This window comes from Peromyscus eremicus, chromosome 15 (genome assembly GCF_949786415.1).
Source record: "Peromyscus eremicus chromosome 15, PerEre_H2_v1, whole genome shotgun sequence".
Taxonomy (NCBI): Eukaryota; Metazoa; Chordata; class Mammalia; order Rodentia; family Cricetidae; genus Peromyscus; species Peromyscus eremicus.
Window position 1 is genome coordinate 12310110 of NC_081431.1, and position 22768 is coordinate 12332877.

A 22768-nucleotide genomic window follows, 5' to 3' on the forward strand; every position below is an offset into this window, starting at 1 on the left:
GCCACAGTCTGCTCTGGCCTCCAAATCTGTGTGCATGGACACATGTAATCACAACTTAGGTGCATGCAACAGGCACACATATACTACACACAGACCCCTCCCTCCAAAAACACAAAACTAAAAGCCCACCCAAAAGAGAGCAGCATCCCAACCCTCAAGAAAATGGTCCGTTTTAATCCAGTGTGTGTGCAGTAAGTTAAACCACATACAGAACACAATACTTATGTAGGAATTCGGCTGGTATCTTTCCTTTCTGTTCAGCAATGTACTATCCTACTTTCAATAATGAAGACTCTGGAGAACATGACTCAGTACCTTCCAAAATGAACATCTGACTGACAGTGAACAGGTGTTGAGGAAACAGGGTGAAGGGCGATGGAAATGTTGTAAACTGGAAGGTGGTCACGGATGTCACCACTTTATAAATCAAAAACTTATAAATTCTAGATAGATTCTCTATAAATCAAGAATCACCAAATAGTAGGTAAATTTTACATGAATATTATAATAATGATATTAAAAACAAGTTTTGAAATGTGTTAACATTTTTTTTGTGAGTTTGGTGTTTGTTTTGGGGGACAGGGTCTCATCTTATAGCCCAGGCTGACCTCATACTCAAGTCCCCATGTGCTAGATGATAGGCACAAAACACCACACCCAGCTCCTACCCTTACTCCCTAGTTTAAATACCAAGACAACACAGAAAATGAAGAGTGAGAGATGGCCTTCACTGCAGTGTTTCGTTAACAAAACTTAATGGGATAGGAGTAATTCTGAACATACACACAAAAATTCCTAAGACTGTCTGCATGGTCTTGGACTGTCTGGTTACAGACACAGGCAGCACCTACAGATGAGTGGGTCTCACTGAACTCAGACAAACTTCAGAAAGGTAAGAAATCTTAGGAAAGAGATGGGAGTACTTTCCTAAGATTTAGTTATGTTCTTTTGCAAAAAGGTTCATGCAACTATATAAAATTTAGATAAATTATATCTATATAAAATTAGATAAATAATGAAATTAATGCACTAATCTTCTGTTCACGGTCAGCTGAGTTGATCAATTTTTTATTTTTTTTAATACTACTATACACACACACTGGTGAACATATTCTGGTACAAACTTCTCTGAAACAGGAATTATTAAGTCACATGGTCTGTGCTAATTACATCATCAGCTCCTACAGTGAATGTTCCAGTTCTGTTCCTGCCAACAGTGCAGCCATATTAGTGCTGTTGAAATCCTCAGGCACTTTGTTTCTCAGATGAAACTTGAATCAATTTAGGTGTGGCGAGGCATTGACCTTGCCATCACTTGTATGGTCTCTGACAGCTAATAGGGAATCACAGCTTTCTATTAGATCATGCATTTGGATTTTCTCCTTTCTGAAGGGGGTGCTCAATTATTTTGCCCACATTTCTATTGAAATGTTCTTTCCTTATTAAGTTGTAGGAGATCTCTAACACATTAGAAAAAGCTCTGGTTGCATGTCTTATCAACAGCTTAACAGTGGTTTTCTTTTAAAAAACACTGCACTAAAACATAAAATATACATTTAGAATGCCCAAATTTGAAATGCAGCTTGCTGAATTTCACAATATGGACACAGCTATGTCAGCAGCACCAGAGCATGAAGGATATAAACCAGCATGCTGGGGCATCCATGATGCTTCCACACCCTATCACACCTCTAATCGTTCTCCCAGATACAGCCAGCACTGCTGCTGTCTAACACACAGACCACAGCTCAGGCTGTTCAGATGACTCCGCTCTGTAATGATGTCTTCTAGGAGAAACTTCATGCTAACATAGTCAAATTTCTCAATCCCTTTCTTCAGTCTGTGCTTTTAAAAAAGCCTATAGAAAATTGTACTTAACAATGGTAGTGGCCAGTGGTAGAACAGGCACCAGGCATGCATGTGGTGCACATACATACATGTAGGCAAAAGACTCACACATGAAATTTTTAAAAAATGAGTAAATTTAATAAAATTTAAAAAAATAGAAATAAAAATAAGCATGTGTTTTCAGAAGCAAAACAGACCAGAAATGATGTTTTGTGCCCAAGCAGGGCTGTCAGCAGTAACGGCTACTATGTATAATTTCCCTGAAGTTATTTATATTCACAGGGAGGGAAGCGCCTCATCCAAGCTCTTCCACAAATAGAAAAGGCTCACTCTATACCCTTCATTCCACTTAGATGACGGTAATGATAAGGGTCTGCCCACCTGGGCCTACTTCTCCCAACCACAGTTTGGTTAAAGACTGATGATGTAACACAGAGACAGGCTGATACTACAGACTCAGGACAGCTTGGCCTGTGGCTGGCATGTGGGATCTTGGATCTGATGAAGATTTCCATCTGCTCTGTTCATCTTACAACACCCGAACTGTTTGTGTGAACAGTACAGCTTGTGCTGAACACTCTTTCCTTCTGAAACCTATATTTTTGGTCTATAGTAGGTAGAAAATGGCTCTGTGATCAGTTACCAGCAGCAGCCATGTGTGCTGAGTCTCTAAGTAGACACTTCACCTTTCACAATGCTGCCCCAATTTGTTACAGTAGGAATTAAATACTGCCCATGTGGCTGGAAGCACAGGGAAAGGCTCTGGAACCCGCACCCACTGGCCTGATTCGGCCCATATGCCTCTTCCTTCGGCTAACTTTGCTCCTGTGTTCTCTTGCAGTACCTTATAGCCATGAGTCTCGGTGAATCACTGAGCATGTGTTCTGAGGACCACTACCACAGAGGATCCTTTCAAACTGTGTTTAGATAACCACTGACAGTGGCCCAGCCATGGAACTCTGCTTACAGTTGGCAAGGGCTCGGGAGAGGTTTTCCTCTCCACTAGCAAACACTACCACAAGTTCCAAAGGTCCTGCTGGATAAAGCAGTGCATGTGCTGTGTAAGGATGCCTACCAGGAACTCTAGCAGAGAAAGAATCAGGAGGTCCTGCCCCAGCACCACCTTCTTCATCTTCTTCAAACTCCAAATTCTCTTCTTCACCAGGGGCTAAAATCCGTCTACATGGAAGAGAGAGGGAAAAAAAAAAAACTAAACAATGAGCTAGAATATTTAATACACCAACAAAGCCTCACAGCTGTTCCACAGGATGTTTAGTACTATAAGAGGTTGAAATATTATTGTCAATGTTGATATCAACCATATCAAAGATACCAAAGTGGATAAAACAACAGACAACAGATGTATCTGTAAAACAGGTATAAAGAAGACAGTAAGAGAAGATGAATATGAATACTTATTTACCTTAATGGGATAGGCTGAACATCAAATGGGAATTCCTTATTATATGTAAGAATATTCTTCAGGACTGCAATAAAAGACAAAGAAACATGAATTATTCTATAAAAACGAAATTATAGCTCAGTGAGCTAATTTTCAGTAAATTTTACCATGCACATTAAATATATTTTTAAATTTTCAGATTATCATTTCAGAGCCACTGAACTTGTTTGTAGAAGGTCTGAGAAAATTAGGCCCCCAAAACTTTTCCTATTGTGTACAAGGTCCTGGGTGAGACACAGGGTCCTCCCTGTACTGAAGGGCTGACATTGAAGGTGACAATTAGAGAGATCCAGGAGCATATCTTATTCTGTCTTGAGTTTTCTCCTGGATGTCACCAAACTGATATGCTTTGTGTTCGCAGTTACTCACCTCATACTCCTTTTATGATGAAATTTACTGCTTATGTCTATATACTAATAGATCTGGACACAGTACAGTGTATCCTCAAGAGAAGTCTCCAGACGACATGGTACCTGTGTCCTAGCTGTGGTTACTCCCACAGCTTCCTTTGGGCACGTAAGCTTAGAGAAAGATACTCTGTAATGCTGCTCTGTCTGCCGGAGTACTCTAAGTATATAATTTAGTGTTTCACTTCCAGCCTTATAGGTCCCGGTAACAAGCTGCAAATTACACGAAAGTGAATCCATAGCATGAAATGGGCAACACAAAAGGCTCCTGTAACTTAGTGCTCAATACACTCAGCCTTTAACTTCCAAGTCCTATAGGTTAGAGCTGAAAGAGGCAGGGCATATTGGTACACAGCAAATATCCTCCCAAGAGGGTATCCAGAGGGCACAGGTTGCAATTGCATGTCATGTTCCAGTGACTGTCAATTTTATATCCAGTCTCTCACATGTGTGCTCAGCCATAGATCTCTCTGGTTTGTACTCTCTCTCTCTCTAGCTCTTGCCTTCACCCTCCCACCATCTTCCTTTGTCTCAGTAACTGTGTACTTAGTGACCACAATGTTTTTGACTCTTAGGATATACTATGATGACCAAGAACTAAATGGTTCTTAAACCAAACTCAAGAAAAACAGACAACAAACATGTCAACTAATAGACCAGATAATACACAAATGTGAGAAGCTAAACAACGGCATCACAGAGGAAGTAGAAGAGCAACACATCCTGCTTTACTGTCTTTTGAGAAGCTGTCCCTCAACAGCATCCAACTGGAAGGGTTTGCAGCTGAAAGCTAATTCTTCTGATGCCCCTCTTCTGATAAAATCCTATTACATACATTAACATTCTGCAGATCTACACATAACAGAGCTTATCCTCAAGGGAAGTCTTCAAACACCTGTACTGGCTGTGGGAGGTTTGAGGTATACACTTATCCAAAACTCCCACTGGGACCATGGACCAAACACAAGAAAAGCAGATCACGGATGCCAACAAGTAGACAAGCTAATGTGCAAATGTGGCTACTGTTAGGACAGACACACAGAAAGCTGTGTAAATGAACAGAGAGACAGTGGAGTAGCTGGAGTCCACAGGGTCAGTCAGTATTTAAAACTGACCTTTTGTCAGAAGACACGGGAGCTGTGACACAGGAGAGAGGCATCACCCACAGCCACTCCAGAGTTGGAACTTTCCAGTATTGGAGAAGCAGGGGCAAGAAAGGCTCAGAGAAGGAAGTAGAGCTTTTGTGGGGGCTTGCCTTTTTTTGAGACAGAGTTTCACTCTATATCCCAACCAGGCCTAGAATTCACTATGTAACTTATGGCAATCCTCCCACCTCAGCCTCTTAACAGGAATGTCTCACCACATCCAGTTTGGGTTGGACTTCTTCAGATAATAGAAAGTTGACAAGCAAGAAAAGTATCAGAAGACCAAAGTAGGTTTAAATAAAATGTCAGCCCTACAATTCCAATGACAAATGCATATAACTATGCTAAAGTAATGTACATTACTCAGTTTTCCCAATCCTAAAACGGGAATGCCACCTCCTTCACAGACTACTGGGGAACTAAAATTAAAGAAAACTAATGAGAATGCAGGGGAAGTTTTAAAGTGTTGAACACAGTCACATTCAGCTTCAAGTATCTGGACTTTATAAATGTCTTTCTTTTTCTTTTTTCTTTGTTTTTAGGCATGAATGCTTAAAAAGAGAGTAAGTAGAAACCTGCACTGTTATGTGGGAATTAATACTCGCCACAGTTTTCTGTTGTGACTGACTAGAATCCGAGTGTTTCTTGCCTCACAGATAGTTCTGTCTTTTCAAAACATAATAACATCCCTCTGAACTTTATGATCACAGTAGACTGTTAACTCAGTAAATAGCAATCAATCATTCACATAGTATTGTGGTAAACACTAAAAGATGATAACATCTGTCATTAACACTAGATAAGACACAGAAACCATATTTTATAATAATAAAAGGAGAAATAGCCAATGCTTAAAATATGTGAAAGAAGTTGAAAGCTACATTAGTTATAAAGAATATTTTCTCTTAGGAAAATGAAAGGACATAGGGTCTAATGTAGCCCAGGCTGGCCTTAAACTCACTACATATTTGAGGCTAGACTTGAATTCTGAATCCTCCTGCCTCCACCTTCAGAGTGGAATGATTACAGGTATGTGTTACTATATGTGGTGGTTTGAAAGAAAATGGTCCTCAAAGGAAGTGGCACTATTAGGAGGTATGGCTTTGTTGGAGTAGGTGTGGCCTTGTTGGAGGAAGTGTGTCATTGTAGGGGAGGGCTTTGAAGCCTCTTCTGCTCAAGCTTCCCTCAGTGTGACAGTCAACTTCCTGTTGCTTGCAAGATGTAGGACTCTCAGCTAGCTCCTTCTCCAGCACCGTGTCTGCCTGCACACTGCCATGCTCCCCACTATGATGATAACTGTACTCTGAATTATAAGCAAGCCACCCCAATTAAATGTCTTCATTTAGAAGAGTTGCCGTGGCCACAGTGACTCTTTATAGCAATAAAAAACCTAACTAAGACAGAAGTTGGTACCAGGGACTGTTGGGCCCTGACCCCCGTTCCTTGGGTAGCTGTTGCCTTACTTGCTGACCTTGATCAGATGTTCTCCCTATGCTGATTCCCTGCCGGTTTCCTTCCTCCTAAACAGCTTACTGGAGATTCCTTGTTTTTGTATCCTGCATATTGGTGTAACAGCTAGGATGCAAGAATGTAAAACATCGGTAGCGAACTTCTGCCCTCCGGGGTTCTTCCACTGTGCTGTAAGCCTGTATTTAAGGCCTCCTCCCTCCTTCAATAAAGGGTATTCTACCTAGAGGAATGACCCGCTGCCTTGTCTCTGTTTTAATCCTCAGCCCCTCACTCGGACATGGTGAATGGGCAGTAGCGCAGGTGCTACAAGGGACTGAGGTATTGCTGTGATAGGCCTGACCATGTTTTTGTTTGGAGGAATTTAGACTTTGATACTTTGGATTATGAAAGCAGTGGAATGCTTTAAGCACTGCTTAATAGCCCATGGAAGACAGAGGTGCTAAGAGTTACTTGAACTGTTGAGGGTTCAGTCAAGAGGTTCCGGAGAAGAATTTTAAGTGTGTTGCCTAGAGATCATTCTTGTGATATTTGGTGAAGAAAGTGGCTGCCTTTTGGCTTTGTAGGAAGAGTCTGTCTGAGGCTAAAGTGAAGAGTTTTGGATTAATTTCCTTGGTACAGGGAATCTCAAAATAGCCTAATATAGACTCTGTTATGTGGTTATTGGTGGTAACTATCATGAAGATTTATAATGAAAAGGATCAAGAAAATGTAAAATTTGAGGAGAAAAGGAATGAAGTGTTGTGTTCAAGGAGATAAATAGATTAAGAAATGGAAGAGAGGAAGTGGTGACCTCAGGGCAAGATTCCACCCAGCTATGTTTCCAACTTCTGAAAAGGAATTAAAGAAAAGTTTAGAGCCTGGTGTGGTGGTGTGGTGGTACATGCCTTTAATCCCATCACTGGGAAGGTAGCAGCTAGTGGATCTCTGAGTTTGAGGCCAGCCTGGTCTAGAGATTCAGTTTCAGGACAGCTAAGCTTAGGCAGTGAAGATAATAATCAAAAACAGAAAGCTGGTGAAGATGTGATTGAACAAGAGGGCCATGTTCCAGCCCCAGCAAGCAGCAGAACTTGGCAGCTTCAGCCATGTGTTTCTGGCTTTAGAGTTAAGGATAGAAGAAACAGACTATGGAATTTGCCTCATGACTAAGGAAAGCTGCTGAGGCATGTGTCAGGGGCATCCCTGAATGGAGACCTAAAGAGGCCATTGTGTGAAGCTGTGAAGGAAAAGCCTGGACTGCCTTGGAGACCCCAAGATGTTAGAGATGCCAGTTGTGAAATACCTGTTGGGAAAGCTGCTAACAGGAAGTAGAACCAGCCCAACAGAAATAAGTGAGTTGCAGTCAACAAATCTGAAAGGAGTGGGAGATTTGAAGAGTTTTTTGACATCAGACATGGAGATGCAGTTTGTAGTTTTCCCAGCTGGTTTTTGTTCTTCCTTTGGTCCAGTGTTTCTTCACTATGCTCCCTTCCCTACATTTTGGAATGGTAACATTATCCTGTGCCTATTTGTTGGAAGTATGTGATCTGTTTTTTGATTTTGATTTTATAGGGGATTACAGTTATGAGACTGCATAAATCTCAGAAGAGACTCTGAACTTTAAAACACTGTTAACTGTGATAGAGTATGGGAACGTTTGAAGTTGGACTAAATGTATTTTGCATTATGATACTGTTACAAGCTGATGGGGGCCAAGGAGTGGAATGTGGTAGTTTATATGTAATCAGTTCCCATAATCTCATACAGAGTGGCACTATTGGGAGGTATGGCTTTCTTGGAGTGGGGGCGGGCTTTGAGGTTTCCTATGCTCAGGATACTGCCCAGTGTCTCAGTGGACTTCCTGTTGCTTGCAAGATGTAGGACTCTCAGCTACTCCTCCAGCACCATGGCTGCCTGTATGCTGCCATGCTCCCTGCCATGATGATAATGGACTAAACCTCTGAAACTGTAAGCAAGCCGCCCTAATCAAATGTTTTCATTTCGAAGAGTTGCTGTGTTCATGGTGTCTCTTCACAGCAGTAAAAACCCTAAGACACCACAGCTGCAAATACTTTGCTTCTTATAAACTTCTTTTTTCAGGTATCAGTGCTTTGGAAAGGAAATTCTTGAGGATGGAGTAATGCCTCAGTGTTTAGAGCATGTATTATTCTTTGAGAGAACCACAGTTCAGTTCCAAGCACCCACTGAGAGTGGCTCACAACCATCTCTAACTTCAGTTCCAGGGGATGAGGCCCTGTTGTGACTTCTGAAGGCGCATGCACTTCTATGTACACACCAACCCCAGGAATGCCCCCACTGACCTGCTTCCATCAGCCAGGCCTCACTGTTTTTTCTCTTGTTACATTTATGTATTTTGTGTGCATTCAATGTGGAGGTCAATGGACAGCTTTTGGGAGTAGGCTCTTTCCTTCCACTATGTGGGATTGAACTCAGGTAGTCAGGCTTGGTGGCAAGTGTTTTAATTTGCTATCTCTGGGCCTCACGCTTTTAAAAGTGTTTTACAATCTCGCTCCAGCAGCTGAAGACCACTCAGTTTGATGTACTTATACCACCCTGACCCCCTCGGTGTCCTCTCCTACTGAGAATCAGTCCACCTCTCTTACTCACAGAGAATGGATCTTCCATCTCCTTGCAGTTCATGCTCTAAAAAATGACACACATGGAAATATCAGCATGTGTTCTTGTAGCAACATACCACTTTCATGGTAGGCAAAAATAAAAAAAAAAAAAAACTTTCATTCTGAAGGTTATTTTTTAAACTATGGAAGAAGGCTTCCTCTCAAGACATTTAAATCTATTGAATACAGCACAATTTGCTGAGTTTATACTATAAATGAAGCACTGCATAGACTATGCATAGGAAGTCAAAGGTTGCTTATAACTGCTCTGAAGAACAGAATAAACAGAAAAGAGACTAATACAGGGCAGACTCTGACAGGCTATAAAAGCACCACAGAACGGAGAGGAGGTAATGGGTCCAAAGGAGAGCACAGGATGCTGTCAGGAAAGGTGCGTTTCTGTGGTGCTCCGAAGGATGGGTTTCCGAAGGATGGGTTAATGGACAGGAACTTTATGGATGGTGAAGGGAGATAGGCTGGAGTAAGCAGTATGTTCTGAGGAGTAACATAAAAATTACTAGAAGTACTACAATCACAAGTTTAACATGAACTTCATACAGGACTTTCAAGAGATTTACAAACTTTGGAGGAAAGAATACATTAGCAAAGTGAATCACCTGAGTCCAGCATACTGAAAGCCACGCCATTCATTTTCCACAGAAGAGGCATCATCAAGGGAGAGCTTGACTAAGACTATTTCATCTAAAATGTAGTTTAAACACTAAGTTGCAGAAAGTATTTCTGATAGAAATAACTCCTAATTGTCCAACTTTTACAAACTAAAAAATTACAGAGTATGTCCTACTGAGATACAGTATACAGCTATGCTCCTCCCAAAAGCAATAGAAAGTTAAAATCACCTAAAAGGATTGAGAAGAGGCCAAGAGATAGCTCAGTGGGTAAAGGTGCTTGCTGCTAGGCCCGAGGACCTGAGTTCAATCCCTGGGACCTGTAAGAACCAATTCCTACAAGCTGTCCTACAGGTTATCCTCTGATGTCTACCCAGGTGTTGGGTACTCTACTAGATAGATAGATAGATAGATAGATAGATAGATAGATAGATAGATGAATGGATGAAGATAGATAGATGATATAGACAGACAGAAGTAAACAACTTTTTAAAGTATTAAGAAGGAAAAAGTTCAAATGAAAAGAAGTATATAAATTCAAAATATAATAAAATGAAGGTGAAGTTACTGTAATTCATGTACTTAGGAGGCTGCTTCAGGAGAACTGAGTTTCAGACAAGCCTGGGCTACACAGCAAGGACTGGTCATCTTACAAAAATGAAGCAAAATAAAATAAATCTAATACTTCTATTCCCACTCTAAATCTTTAGAATACAAACAAAAGCCTTTAAAAAAAAAAGACAAGCAAGAGGAACAGACAGCCACTAAAGAAAGATCTTAGTGTAGTATCCCACTAAGGCATCAGTCAATAGTTTCTCACAAGTTTGAACTAGAAAACTAGGACATTTAGGATTGATGTACCCCAAACCAATTCCTGATATTTGCAAACATAAGGTCATAGACAAGTTTGAGAGTTATCATTAGCAAAAGGCAGCTGAGAGAATTTCTCTGAATGCCAAGTCATATAGCTGATACTCTTTAAAAAAGGCAACCAATAACAGCTCTTTGAGGCACTGGGAGGAATTACAGAGTCTATCAAAGAGAGATAATAAATGCCTACTGCTAAACAGTTGACAATCTTTCTGGCTATCCCACCTAGCATAGACTCCCTTCCTACTCTGCCCCTTCTTCCCTTTGCCCCTCCTGCCACGCTAGAGAACTAAGCCAGGGCCTGTTCCTGTAAGCCCCAGCCCCAGCCTTCTGTAGGATTCTTCAATTCTGTTTGAAGCAAACAAAAACCAAAACTCCTAACTGAAAATGGCAATTGTAAGAAGCCAAAATCCTACTTCTTTTATCCTCTAAGGAAAAAAAAAAAGAAAAGAAACAAAGGATTTTCTTAGCTGCGGACACCAGGCTTCGTGACTACAGCCAGGACCTTGTTGCATTTCTTTGTGTGTTTCCTTGTGGTCCTGGGGATGCCTCACACATGCCGGTATGCACTCCACCACTGAGAATACCAGCCTCAGAGTCATAATCTTTTCATTAAAGCCATCCATGGGCTTTTCTACAAAATACCTTATAGATAGCCAGTCATGGAAGACTACATATGATTCCATTTGTGTAAAATGTTCAGAATCGGCAAATTTATAGACAAATTAAATTACTGTTTGCCTAGAGCTGGTAACTGGAGAGGGTCAGAACTGGATGGGGAAAATGAGTGATGCTAGTGGATACAGGGTTTCTTTTTAGGGTGATGAAAATATCCTAAAATTGACTGCGTCGATGGTGCACTGTCAAGACAATAAAAAGTAATAACTATACACTTTAAATTAGTGAATTTTATGGAATCTAAATAACATTAAATGAAGCTACCAATAAAAAACTTATTTTTTTATTAGTATTTGTTAATGCTTTTTAAAGAAACCGTAAAAGTTCTATGAATTAGAAAGTGTGGTCAGAAAAAATTAAAAATGTTTACATTATTTGATTGGCATTCCTATATTCACTGAGAACAGGTAAGAACTACTTAGAAATATAAAATCACAGTTCTTGTAACAAAAAGGTTATGGTCTGCATCACATAAAGTGTCAAAACTATTAAAATGACACAGTTTATCATAATTCTTGCCATATGAGAAGGATCTTGCTCTGAAGAGATAAAATATGACCATCTAACAATCGTGGAAAAGCCACCAAAATCGCAGCAGATCTGTGTTCCTGGGTCTTGTTGCTTCTCTCTACCAACCCAAACTAAACAAAAGAAATCTGATACTGTTAGCACAGACCCCACAAACCTCTTTCTGCCCTGGTCTTTCTATAACGAGACATTTCCACTTCCTCGGTCACTTCCGTCTGCCTCTCTCAGACTTGCTGTGAGCTAGAAATTAGCAGCCTGTGAAGCTGACATGAGCAATCTCTTCAGTTCTTTCTTTCACCTTTCACCCAAGGTGTGGAGACACCCAAAGTATTGCACTAATATGAACTCTGGTCTCCTGATTCAAGCCCTGCCAGCTACTAAGGGCTGCAGTGAAACAGGGCTGAGCATTTCATCTCCTTCTTCCACTATAAAGTGAGAGAATGTGACCACACAGCCATGATTCTTTCTATTCTACGATGCCATGGTTTTATGATTCCCTACTGAGAATCTGCCTTAACAGATGGATCTGAAAGCTGTTCTTCCCTGTTTACAAAAGCATGTTAAGCCATGCAATCCTGCCTCACTGGTATTGGCTAAGGTTTACTCAGTCATATTCACCTCTGCCCACACTGCAGACATTTCAAGAAAGAGAACGTTCACCCGAACCAGCAAAGCAAAAAGAAAAACGTGGTAATGACCTTTCAGGCAGCATCTTAACCACCAACGTGTTTGAAGTAATTATTTACTTCAAAAAGTTTTAGAGGAAGAGAAAAAAAATAGATACAATAAGGAAGTATTTCATGGCATGGTTCACAGGGGCTACAGTTTTCATGCCATGTAAACTGAATGGCACCACTGACTATAGTTTATATATATTTATAGTTTATCTTCCTTAGCGTCTGCGGTAAATGTTTGTCAAAGAACTAGTCTTATTGAAGTCACCAAAACAAAGGCTAATAGATATTTACACCAAACTATAACTACTTCAGATATTGCAGGAATTTAAGAAGGACTAAAAAGATGCTACATAATTAGATAGTAGGAGAAAACCATCATCTATGCTAAATAGTGTTAACAGCGACAATGAATTATTTTCCTAAAAGAGATCACAAGAGTACCAGAAGATAAAACTTACTTGGTTCTAGCTTCTTCAGGTCCTCCAGTTTAAATTCTTCTTGGGACTGTGTGGACTAAATTTAAAATATGCACATTATATCTTTTTACTACAAAGATTTCACCATACCCTATGTCTCTTAAGTGGTAAAAACCAAATATCCAAAATGATTCAAAATCTATTTCTTGTTTTCAAGGTAGAAAATGAAAAGTTCCAAACTGAGTTTTGTTTGTTTTGCATTCCCAGAACACTCAGGCTAAATGTAATACAAAAAAAATTAAAGTTATAGCTTTGATTTCTATAGTTTACAAAATATAAACTAAATCATATAAGTATGCATGTTACTGATGAATTCCCCTAATTGTAAAACTCTCCTGCAACGATACAGCTTTAGGCATGACTGTCTACTATTTCAGCAGAGCAATCACGTTAGAAAGTTAAGAACACCTCTACTTACCTGTAATGCTGCGCTTCGCAATTCTAAACATGTGGCGATTTTGCCTATGGTTTTCTGTAGAAAGATAAAAAACCAAATCAGGTAAATTTTTTATCAATAAGAAGTTTCTAATTTTTTAAAACAAGTTAAATCTTATTTCCCTGTAGCATCTGGCAGACTCAAGAGAAAAAAAGCAGGATGTAAAGGCCTGAGATGAGAGAGGTGAGTGTGTACTCTCTTACACTAACATCCCACAACCAATTCTATTTTTGGTTGTGAGCCTAGCCTTTAATGGCTGAGCCATCTCTCCAGCCCTCACAAACAATTCTAAAGCAAGGTCACTTTGGTGACAGTTTTGAACATGATTTAAAGGGTAATTAGTAAATGAATAATGGAAACCAATATGGAATTTTCCAAAAAATTAAAAATAGGGCTGGCAAGATGGCTCAGCAAATGCTTGTTGCCAAGCCTGATGACCTGAGTTCAATCCCCAGAACCTACGAGTTGTCCCTCTGATATCCCTATGTATGCTCATATATCCACACACATGCACATACATATATATACACCCATATACATACAAGTAAAACGCAAAAAAATCATTAAAAAACTTAAAAGTAGAACTACCATACAGCCCAGCAGTCCACTCCTTTGGACAGCCAAAGGACATGAAGTCAGTATGTTAAAGAGCTATTTGCACTCTCTAGCTTTCTGCCACAATTCAGTTGCCACAAATCAGAAAGACCCCTAAGTCCCCACTGACTGACACATGAATGAAGAAAATGTGCTCGTCCATACAGTGGGACAAGAAATGTCATCACTGGAACTAGGGATCAAGCTAAGCAAAGTAAGTCAGGAAGAGAAAGGCAGGGATCACACACTCGCTCTTCCGGAGCATTAACAAGCTGAGCTTTCTGAGTGGAGAACAGCCTGGCAACTACAGGCTGGGGAGAACCAGAGGGAAGGGAGGACAGGGAGAAGCTGACGAAGGAGAGCTAAGTCACGGTAAGATGGGAGCAAGAGGTTCTGCTGTCTGTCACACAGTGGGGGACAATGTATGACAACACTGTAGAGGAAACTTAAAGACTCCAAAGATAGAACTCTAAAGGCCAGGGATATGGTTTGGTTGGTAGAGTGCTGGTCTGACATGCACAAAGTCTTGGGCTCAATCTGCAGCATGACAGGGGCTAAAACCAGGCACAGGAACATGATCCCAGCACTCAGGTGGTGGCATGATCAAAAATTCAAGGTCATCCTTAGCTACACAGCAAATTCTAAGCTACTCTAGGCTACATAAGCTCCTGACTTAAGAAAAAAAAAAGGAATTTGAATGTTTTCACTACAAAGATAATAAATGTTTGAGCACACAAGTTATTTGATTTAAATGTCACACAATAGATACATGTACCAAAAAAAAAAAAATCTTATTACAGGGCATGCTGGCCCATCCATGACCTTCTTTAATCCCAGCACTTGGGAGGCAGAGGCAGGTGATCCCTGTGAGTTCATGATCAGCCTGGTGCACATAGCAAGTTTCAGGACAGCCAGGGCTACACAGAGAAACCCTGTCTCAACGCCCCCCCCATCTCCATCCCCCCAAAAGACTAAGCATTGAAGGTAAGCTAAGCTAAGTCTAATTTTAGATTTGAACTATTAACGCTCATGCAGACTAATTGCTCATACTTAATACAGTATAGAAAATCCAGGTAAATGCCATTTTACTTTGTCATTGCCTCAGGAAATTGATAGCTCAAAGGATCAATTAGGGGAAAAGATAAAAAAAGTCAATTAAAAAATAAATTAATTGTGCTATAAAGTATTCAATTTACATAAGGAAAAAAGTCAGTTAAAATATATATAAAGAATATAGTCTCACCTAATCCAGACTTAATTTTTTAATATTTAAATAATTAGTTATCCTCTGTCTAGCTAGAGAGAGAGAGAGAGAGAGAGAGAGCGAGAGAGCGCACATGCGTGTGTGTGTGTGTGTGTGTGTGTGTGTGTGTGTGTGTGTGAAGAGATGGAGGTAGCAAGAAGGGCAGAGATAGAAAGGGGGACCCTAAAAATATATAACATGCATATAGTACTAAATTCTCTTTACCGCTAACTTTGACTCAAATCAGGGAAAAGCTTTCTAAGCATCACGAGATAGGATGTTCTATTCTATGTAGAAACTTATATGAGAAGACCTACTGCACCAATAGGGAACTCAATGGAATGAAGCATTTGGCAGCTTTCCATTGGCTATTAGACTCAGTCATCATAGTAACAAAATTACTGAGAACCTAAATGAAAGCTAAGCAAAAAAAACCTAGCACAATCATGACAGGCCCATTTATTATTTCCTTTTTTATGATCTTATAACATTTTCAGCAAATCAAATCACTTTATATTTGAGGTCACAGAACCTGTTCTTTAGCAACAGATGTTGAGAGACAAAAATTAAGTAACTCAAAAATGAAATCATTGAGCAAAGTATGAGGTCACTGGGATGTTTTAATGCCCTAGGTTTTCATTTATCTTTCATGTTTTTAACTTTATTAACTATTAGTTCATGCACCTAGATACTAAAATTCTGTTGATCAGAATTTAGACATCCTAAGTTATTTCTTTTTTTTTTTAAGGATTTTTTTTTAAAGATTTATTTATTTATTATGTATACAGCATGTATGACTGCAGGCCAGAAGAGGGCACCAGATCTCATTACAGATGGTTGTGAGCCACCATGTGGTTGCTGGGAATAGAACTCAGGACCTCTAGAAGAGCAGTCTGTGCTCTTAACCTCTGAGCCATTTCTCCAGCCCCCTAAATTGTTTCAATCCAGGAATACCAACTGGTTACTCAAGGCAGATTTCTCAAATCCTAGAGAAAAGGGAGAATACAGCTTTTGTCCTCTTCCTCAAGCAGACCACTCATCTCCTCTGTGGTATTTTCCAGGGCTAAAATCTAGTCTTCTGTGGATATTAGCAATTATTAAGGAAGAAAAGAAAAAAATAATCTTTAAAGTTGTAGCAACATAAAATTTTAAAATACTGAAAAAACAAAACAACAACAAATCAGCTAAAGTGATTCTTAAATATGTTTTAGATGCGCATATACTAACTTGGGCAAGAATGCTGCTAATCATGGTGGTGTTTCCTGTCCCAAACACCTATAACTAAGAGTTAACGAACGGAAGCCCATGGACTAAAGTAACTCTGCTCGGACTTAACAAATTACTCCCCCCAAATCATTTACTCCCCTTGTGCAAAAAATGAGTATGAATGAATGAAGTCACCAGAGTTTCACACAGCCCTGCCTTAAGAGACTTGGAGTGGGCACTAACCTTTTTTTTTTTACTAGTCACAAGATTAAAAATTAACTTAGTACTATAGCTACCCTGAGTCAGGAAAATCCAGGACTTATTTTCTCCCTTTTCCCCATATTCAGGAATGAGTGTTCCTTTTTTCCCAAATATCTCTAATGGGGAATCAATCTGACACACACACAAAATCTAATTCAAGGAGAAGGAACACCATGGAAACTTTTTGTAACATTGTCTGATAGATTTGCAGACCAATCCCCCCCCCCCCCCGACCCCCCTTTGATGAGACAGGGTTTCTCTGTGTCGCCTGGCCCGGAACTCCCAGATCTCCCAGATCTCGCTCTGTAGACCAGGCTGGCCTCAAACTCAGAGATCCACCCACTCTGTAGACCAGGCTGGCCTCAAACTCAGAGATCCACCTGCCTCTGCCTCCCGAGTGCTGGGATTTATGATGCGTACCATCACTGCTTGGCTAACAAGCCAAATTCTTAATTTGCACTATTTTCTTTTCAGTCTTACACTTCTTGTTGTTCCTTGGTTTTGGTTAGTTTGGGGGTTTTGCGGTACTCACTGGCTTATTTTGAGAGAAAGAATTAAGTGTGAGGTGGGATGTGATTACTCAGCCTTTTTTCCCCAGGTGACTGTAGCACAGTTTGGGTTTCCCCACCTTACTCAAAGTGAGAATGACTGAGCAAATAAATGGCAGGTCCCTCCAAACGACCACTTACTGTCAGGCAAAATATCATTATTTTTTTCCAATTTAAGCATAACAGAGAGAGGGGGGAATGTGTTTATGAGTATGCACGTGAGTGTGTGTAGAACCCTAACCGGTTGCACCAGAGATTGTTTAGGGTACCTTTTGCTCTTCTGTGAATTCAGAATTATTGTGTTGAGCTTGGGCCTCCTTCTGTAGGTGTCTTGCTAATCTGTAAGGAGAAAACATTGTTTAGAACTGAAAGCCAGTAAGCTTTCTCAACAGCAGCAAGATGATACAGGTCAATCTTTTAAAAACAGTGAAACGCAATGATTAGTTGTAGTAATGGCAGTCTCCCTTACACTTAGAAGCAAACTCTAAATATGCTACAATACTTTTCACACCATTTCACTGGGCAGAATCTGACCTAAGACAGCAAAAGCAGAATGCCAGGGCTTGGGAGGGTCTCCAAGGGTGTTGAATCCAGCCCTTGTTGGCATGAACAGACCCTTCTGTAACTAGCCAGAAGGCAGTTACCCAGACTCAACTTAGACTCTACCACTTAGCTCCAACAGCTGTACTGCCTAGAGATGCTTTATCAATCTACTATTAATTTGCTGATTAGTCCAAATCCAAATTAAATCCATGACAAAGTGCAAATACTCTATCAAAATCTGCATTTGAAGGTACTTGTTTTTTGGAAAAAAATCCCACCACTCATAAACGGAAATCAATGATTACCCAATTATCATATTTTAAACATGGCAGCTAGGGGCTGGTGAGAAGACTCATTGTCTGCCTCCAAGCCTGATGACCCAAATTTGATCCCAGGGCCCACATGGTAGAAAGAGGAAATCAACTTCCCCAAGTTGTCCTCTGACCTCCACACACAAGATATACACATGCATGTAAATAGCAGGGCGTCTGAGAGTTTCTACCCCAAGCTCAACAGTAAGGATCAAATCTGTATGTCAAAGAGCAAAACAAAAAGGAGCAACACTTAAACACAGACAGACACACATACATGTGGGGGGGAAGGGGGGGCGACTCTTGAGAGATGTAAAAGTGGCCAGTAAGAACACAGAAAGATCCGTATCATTAGTCATAAGAAAAGGCATACCAATGACAAGCTACTCCTTCACAGCCAGAGATGGCTATGATCTTAAAAATAAAACAAAGGGAGAAAATAACAGGTGTTGAAGATGATGGACAAAAAGCAGGACCCTCATACACCTGATAAAAAAAATAGAAAATGGTATCAATCATATGGAAAAGTTAGGTAGTTTGTCAAGTAATTAACTACAGACTTACTATAAGACCTAGAAATTTTATACTAGGTATACATCCAAAAAACCTCAAAATATCTATTTGCATGAAATATTTGTACACACACATGCATTATTCATAACAACTGAAAAGTGGGACCGACTAAAATGTTCATTGACTAATGAGTGAATAAATAAAATGTGGTATGCCCATTCAATGACATATTTTTCACTGGGGCTGGAAAAACAGCTCAGCAGTTAAGAACACAGAGGAGCTGTGTTCAATTGTTCTTGCAGAGGAGCTAGGTTCAGTTCCCAAGACATAGCAACTCACAACTTTATACATGCAAGATAGTTCAATTTTTAAAAAGAGGCAAAAGATTTGGAAGGTACACAAAGACTTATAGAGGGAAAAATAAACATGAAAAGACACTCAACACCATTAGTCATTAATGAAATGTAAATTAAAACCACAGTGAGCTATGATACACACCCTCTAGAAGGGATGTAATTAGACAGATAGTAACAAATGCTAGCTACATAGGAAAAAAAAAACCCTCCCATTGCTAGCAGAAATATGAAGTGATATCCCTACTCTGGACAGTAACTCCACAAATTTCCTTTAAAATTCACACGTTTAACATAAGATCCAGCAATTCCTCTCATTGGTATCCATCTACTCGAAAGGAATGAAAATGCATGTTCACAGAAGCAATTACCTGGGCTGGAGACATGGCTCAGTGGTCCAGAGCGCATAGTGCTCTTGCAGAGGATCTAAGCTCAGTTTCCACCACCCACGTCAGATATCTCACACCTGCCTGTAACTCCAACTCCAAGAGACCCAAACTTCTGGTCTCCCAACTTTAGACACCTGCACACGTGTGCACACAACCCCGCCCCCCCATAATTAAAAATAAAATTTAATTTTGAAAAATAATTGCATGCAAATGTTTAGGGCAGCATTGCTGATAATAATTAAAACTTGAATGTTCACTAACTAGTTGAGTGGGCACACAAAATGTGGCACACCTAAACAGCATAACATTTTTGTTCACTAACAAAAAATGTGATGTGATAAATGAATCTTAAAGATTATGCAAAATAAGCCATCGCAAAACTGGACTAGGTGATTATTACACGAAATGTCCAGAAAAGACAACATTATGAAGACAAAACATAGATGAGTGGTTGTCAGGGGTCAAGAACGTGGTGAGAATGCAAATGAGCACACGAGACCTTTGGAGGGGATGAGAAAGTCCAGTGTGGTGACAGTTGCACAAGCTGGTACATGTTAAGTGTGTCAGTTTTATGGTGTGTAAGTTGTATCTCAATAGTTTTTTGTTGTTGTTGTTGTGTTTTGAGTCGGGTCTCACTATTTAGCCTTCCCTGGCTGGCCTGGAACTGGCTGCGTAGAAAATGCTAACCTCTAACTTGCCTGCCTCTGTCTCCCAAGTGCTGGGATTTAAAACAAACAACAAAAACTTTTTAAAAAATGTTTTAAAAGCCTAAGTGAAACACTTTAATCTTTTAAATATATAAACCCAAATTTCATGTGAATGGAGTCCTAAAGGTGAGGCCTAATTCTGTACACTAAAGGAAAAGCTACATGCTCTGGATAATCAGATGGACAACTGAAGGAGTTGGTAATGAGTAATGACAATCCTGACAACTGGAGTTCGAACCCTGGCACTCATATAACTAGCTAGGCATCCCTAGCACACCTGTAAACACAGCACTGAAAAAGCAGGGACGGGGGATCACTGAGGCTGGATAGTTTCCAGCCTGGTGAGAATATTCAGGGAGAGACCTCAGAAGGAAAGTGGAGTGATATAGAATGTCCACTGTACACACAAATGCACATAACTCACAGAAAGGCAAATGAATCTCCACAAGTTCTCTAGAGACCCATCTTATCCTACAAAGGTGTCTGCAGTTAAGACAGGATTGCTCTCAGGAAGTGTCTTAAACACACTCTAAGCACAGAAGCGACTAACAGGAACCTTATCGCTACAGACAGAAATTAGTGCATCTCAACCATCTGTAGCAAAGAACCAGGTTTTCTCTCCCCCAGTTCCTGGCTGTACTCTGCAGATTTAAGAAAACAATACTGTGAACAGGCAGGTGAGATGGCTCAGGAGGTGAAGCTGCCGAGTCTGATGATCTGAGCCAGACCCTGGGACAGACCTGGTAGAAGGCAGGCGAGAACTGAATCCTGCTAGTTTTCTTTGTCCTCCACATATAGGCACCAGGCACACATGTGGTGTGCAAAAATACATCAGGCAAAACACTCATACACACAAGTGTAAAAATACAGCATTCTTAAAGGGAAAGTACATATACTACGCCACCCACACTTCCCCCATAAACCAGCCTCCATATAATGTATGGCTATGAAGACAGTATGGCTGCCCAATTAAAAAGCCCAATTATCCTAGACCTCTCCCTTCATTCTTGATATCCAGCCAGTGACTAAGTAATTGTTCACATCATTATCACGGTCCCCAACTGGCTTCCTTGGCTTCAGTCTTTCCTCCCTAAGAGTGCGTTCCAAAAAAATGAGAAAAGGCAACTTGTATCTATTGCGGGTAGATTAGAAAGATGTAAATTCTTGGCCTCATTTATGTGTAGCCTGAATGTTACAAAGTTTAGCCCAATCACTACATTTCTATTGACATCGGACAGTGCAGTTTTATAATAACTGGAGGAGTACTCTGCAGTTCTGCAGTACAGTGGTCAGTGTGGAGACTCAACAAAGGATTTGCATGTGCCTGTTACTCTCATTCCCACCACGCAGCCTGCATATTCAATTTTCCTTTGTAATTTCAATTAGACATGGTATTCTTCACTTTCCATTGGGAGGGTTCCTGCCCGGTACCAACAGCTGCTAGTCCACTGCATCACAAGAGAGAGGCAGCTTGGCATTTCAGGGTGTGCCACTTTCATTACTAGAGGGTGTGATATACACAGACCCTCACGGGCTACCTCATCAAGGTAGAGAAGAGCACATTCAGCAACAATGCAAGGAATCTTGAAATTGTCCAGTTTATTTACAGAATTACTCATCAGTGTTTTATCAAACAAAGCACTTTATTATTAATTCAAATATCAGCAGAGAGGGATTCAAGTTAGAAAAAAAATTCCCAGATTTCAAAGGTATCATGTTGTGACTTCAGTTTTCTAATTTCGTAAAAAAGAATTCTATCCCTAGTGGGCAGTTATAAAAACAAATGAAATCACATGGGAGTCCAAAATATATGTTAGTAGTTGTCCAACATAACAAAACACCCAGAGCACTGGGTTTTTGAATCTATAGACCATTCTGTCCATTAAGACGGGCAGAGAACACCTATATATCCAAATTATCTCATGGACTAGCCAAAAACAAGTAGCTATTGTAGGGAGAGGATAGAAGTTTCGATTTTCCAAGTACCACTCTTGTATTCTTTCCAGAAAGAGAGATGGGGATGGTTTCACAATTCGAGAAACCGCAAATAATTTTAAAACCGAGACTTAATAGTAACTGCAAACAATAGCATTTAATGGGCAGTTTCTTCTAGTAGTAAGTCCAAGAAACTAAGCAAGATGTTTATACAGTTTTTTTGTTTTTAAGTCTCTAAAGCTTAAGTGGGAGGCACCAGAAGGAGATGAGACTTGGGTGGATGAAGGAAACCAGTGCTCACATGTACCCTGAGGCTATACATTGTACACAGGAAAAGGGGGAGGGATCCAAGGAGGGAGTGGTTGCTCCTGTGCCTGGTCTATTAATTCACATTTTGCTCCCCTCTATTCACATCCTGCGCGGACTCCACCCAAAGCAGCCAAGCGAGAGGGTGGGTGGGACTCACAGCCTAGCAAATAACAGTCCCAGAAATCGAAAACGAAATCGAGTTGGAATTGTGAAAACACTGCTCCACAGACAGAGGGGTGGAGAAGGAGCGCGAGTAGCGAGTAGAGACCCTTCCCTTGGCAGGAGAACTATTCCCTTATCATCCCCGGGGCAACCTCCACTCCCGCGCTAGCTCATCCCTCCTCTCCTACACGTGGAGAGTGAAAGACACACACACGCAGAACATGGCCACTCATCCCCGGAACGTGGGCGGAGAGCACACAAGTATTCCCTGGGGATTTTCAAAGACAGATTTTTTTTTTTTTTTTTTTTTTTCCTGGAGGGGTGGCAACCTGGGAGAGGCGGCGGGAAGGAAAGGAGACTGCCTGCAGAGCCCAGGGCCCAGTGAGAAGCTTGAAGGGAACTAAGCAGAGAGCCAGTTAGGGCCCCAGCTACCTGTTGAATGGACCCGGCCCT

At 40.5% G+C, this 22768-nt stretch overlaps 1 protein-coding gene across 2 annotated transcripts in view; it reads right to left on the reverse strand.

The window, feature by feature from the left end:
• Aida (axin interactor, dorsalization associated) overlaps positions 1-22768 on the reverse strand; it is a 35115-nt gene that overhangs the window by 11582 nt on the left and 765 nt on the right. For both annotated transcript variants that reach the window (XR_009383355.1, XM_059281177.1), the window contains exons 2-6: positions 17363-17432; positions 13224-13277; positions 12788-12842; positions 3272-3335; positions 2924-3027 (exon numbers count right to left, since the gene is read on the reverse strand). Coding sequence is in view for 1 of the 2 variants with exons in the window: in XM_059281177.1 (XP_059137160.1) it covers positions 2924-3027; positions 3272-3335; positions 12788-12842; positions 13224-13277; positions 17363-17432 (347 nt within the window). In the remaining variant the exon portion in view is untranslated. The remainder of the gene's footprint in view (positions 1-2923; positions 3028-3271; positions 3336-12787; positions 12843-13223; positions 13278-17362; positions 17433-22768) is intronic.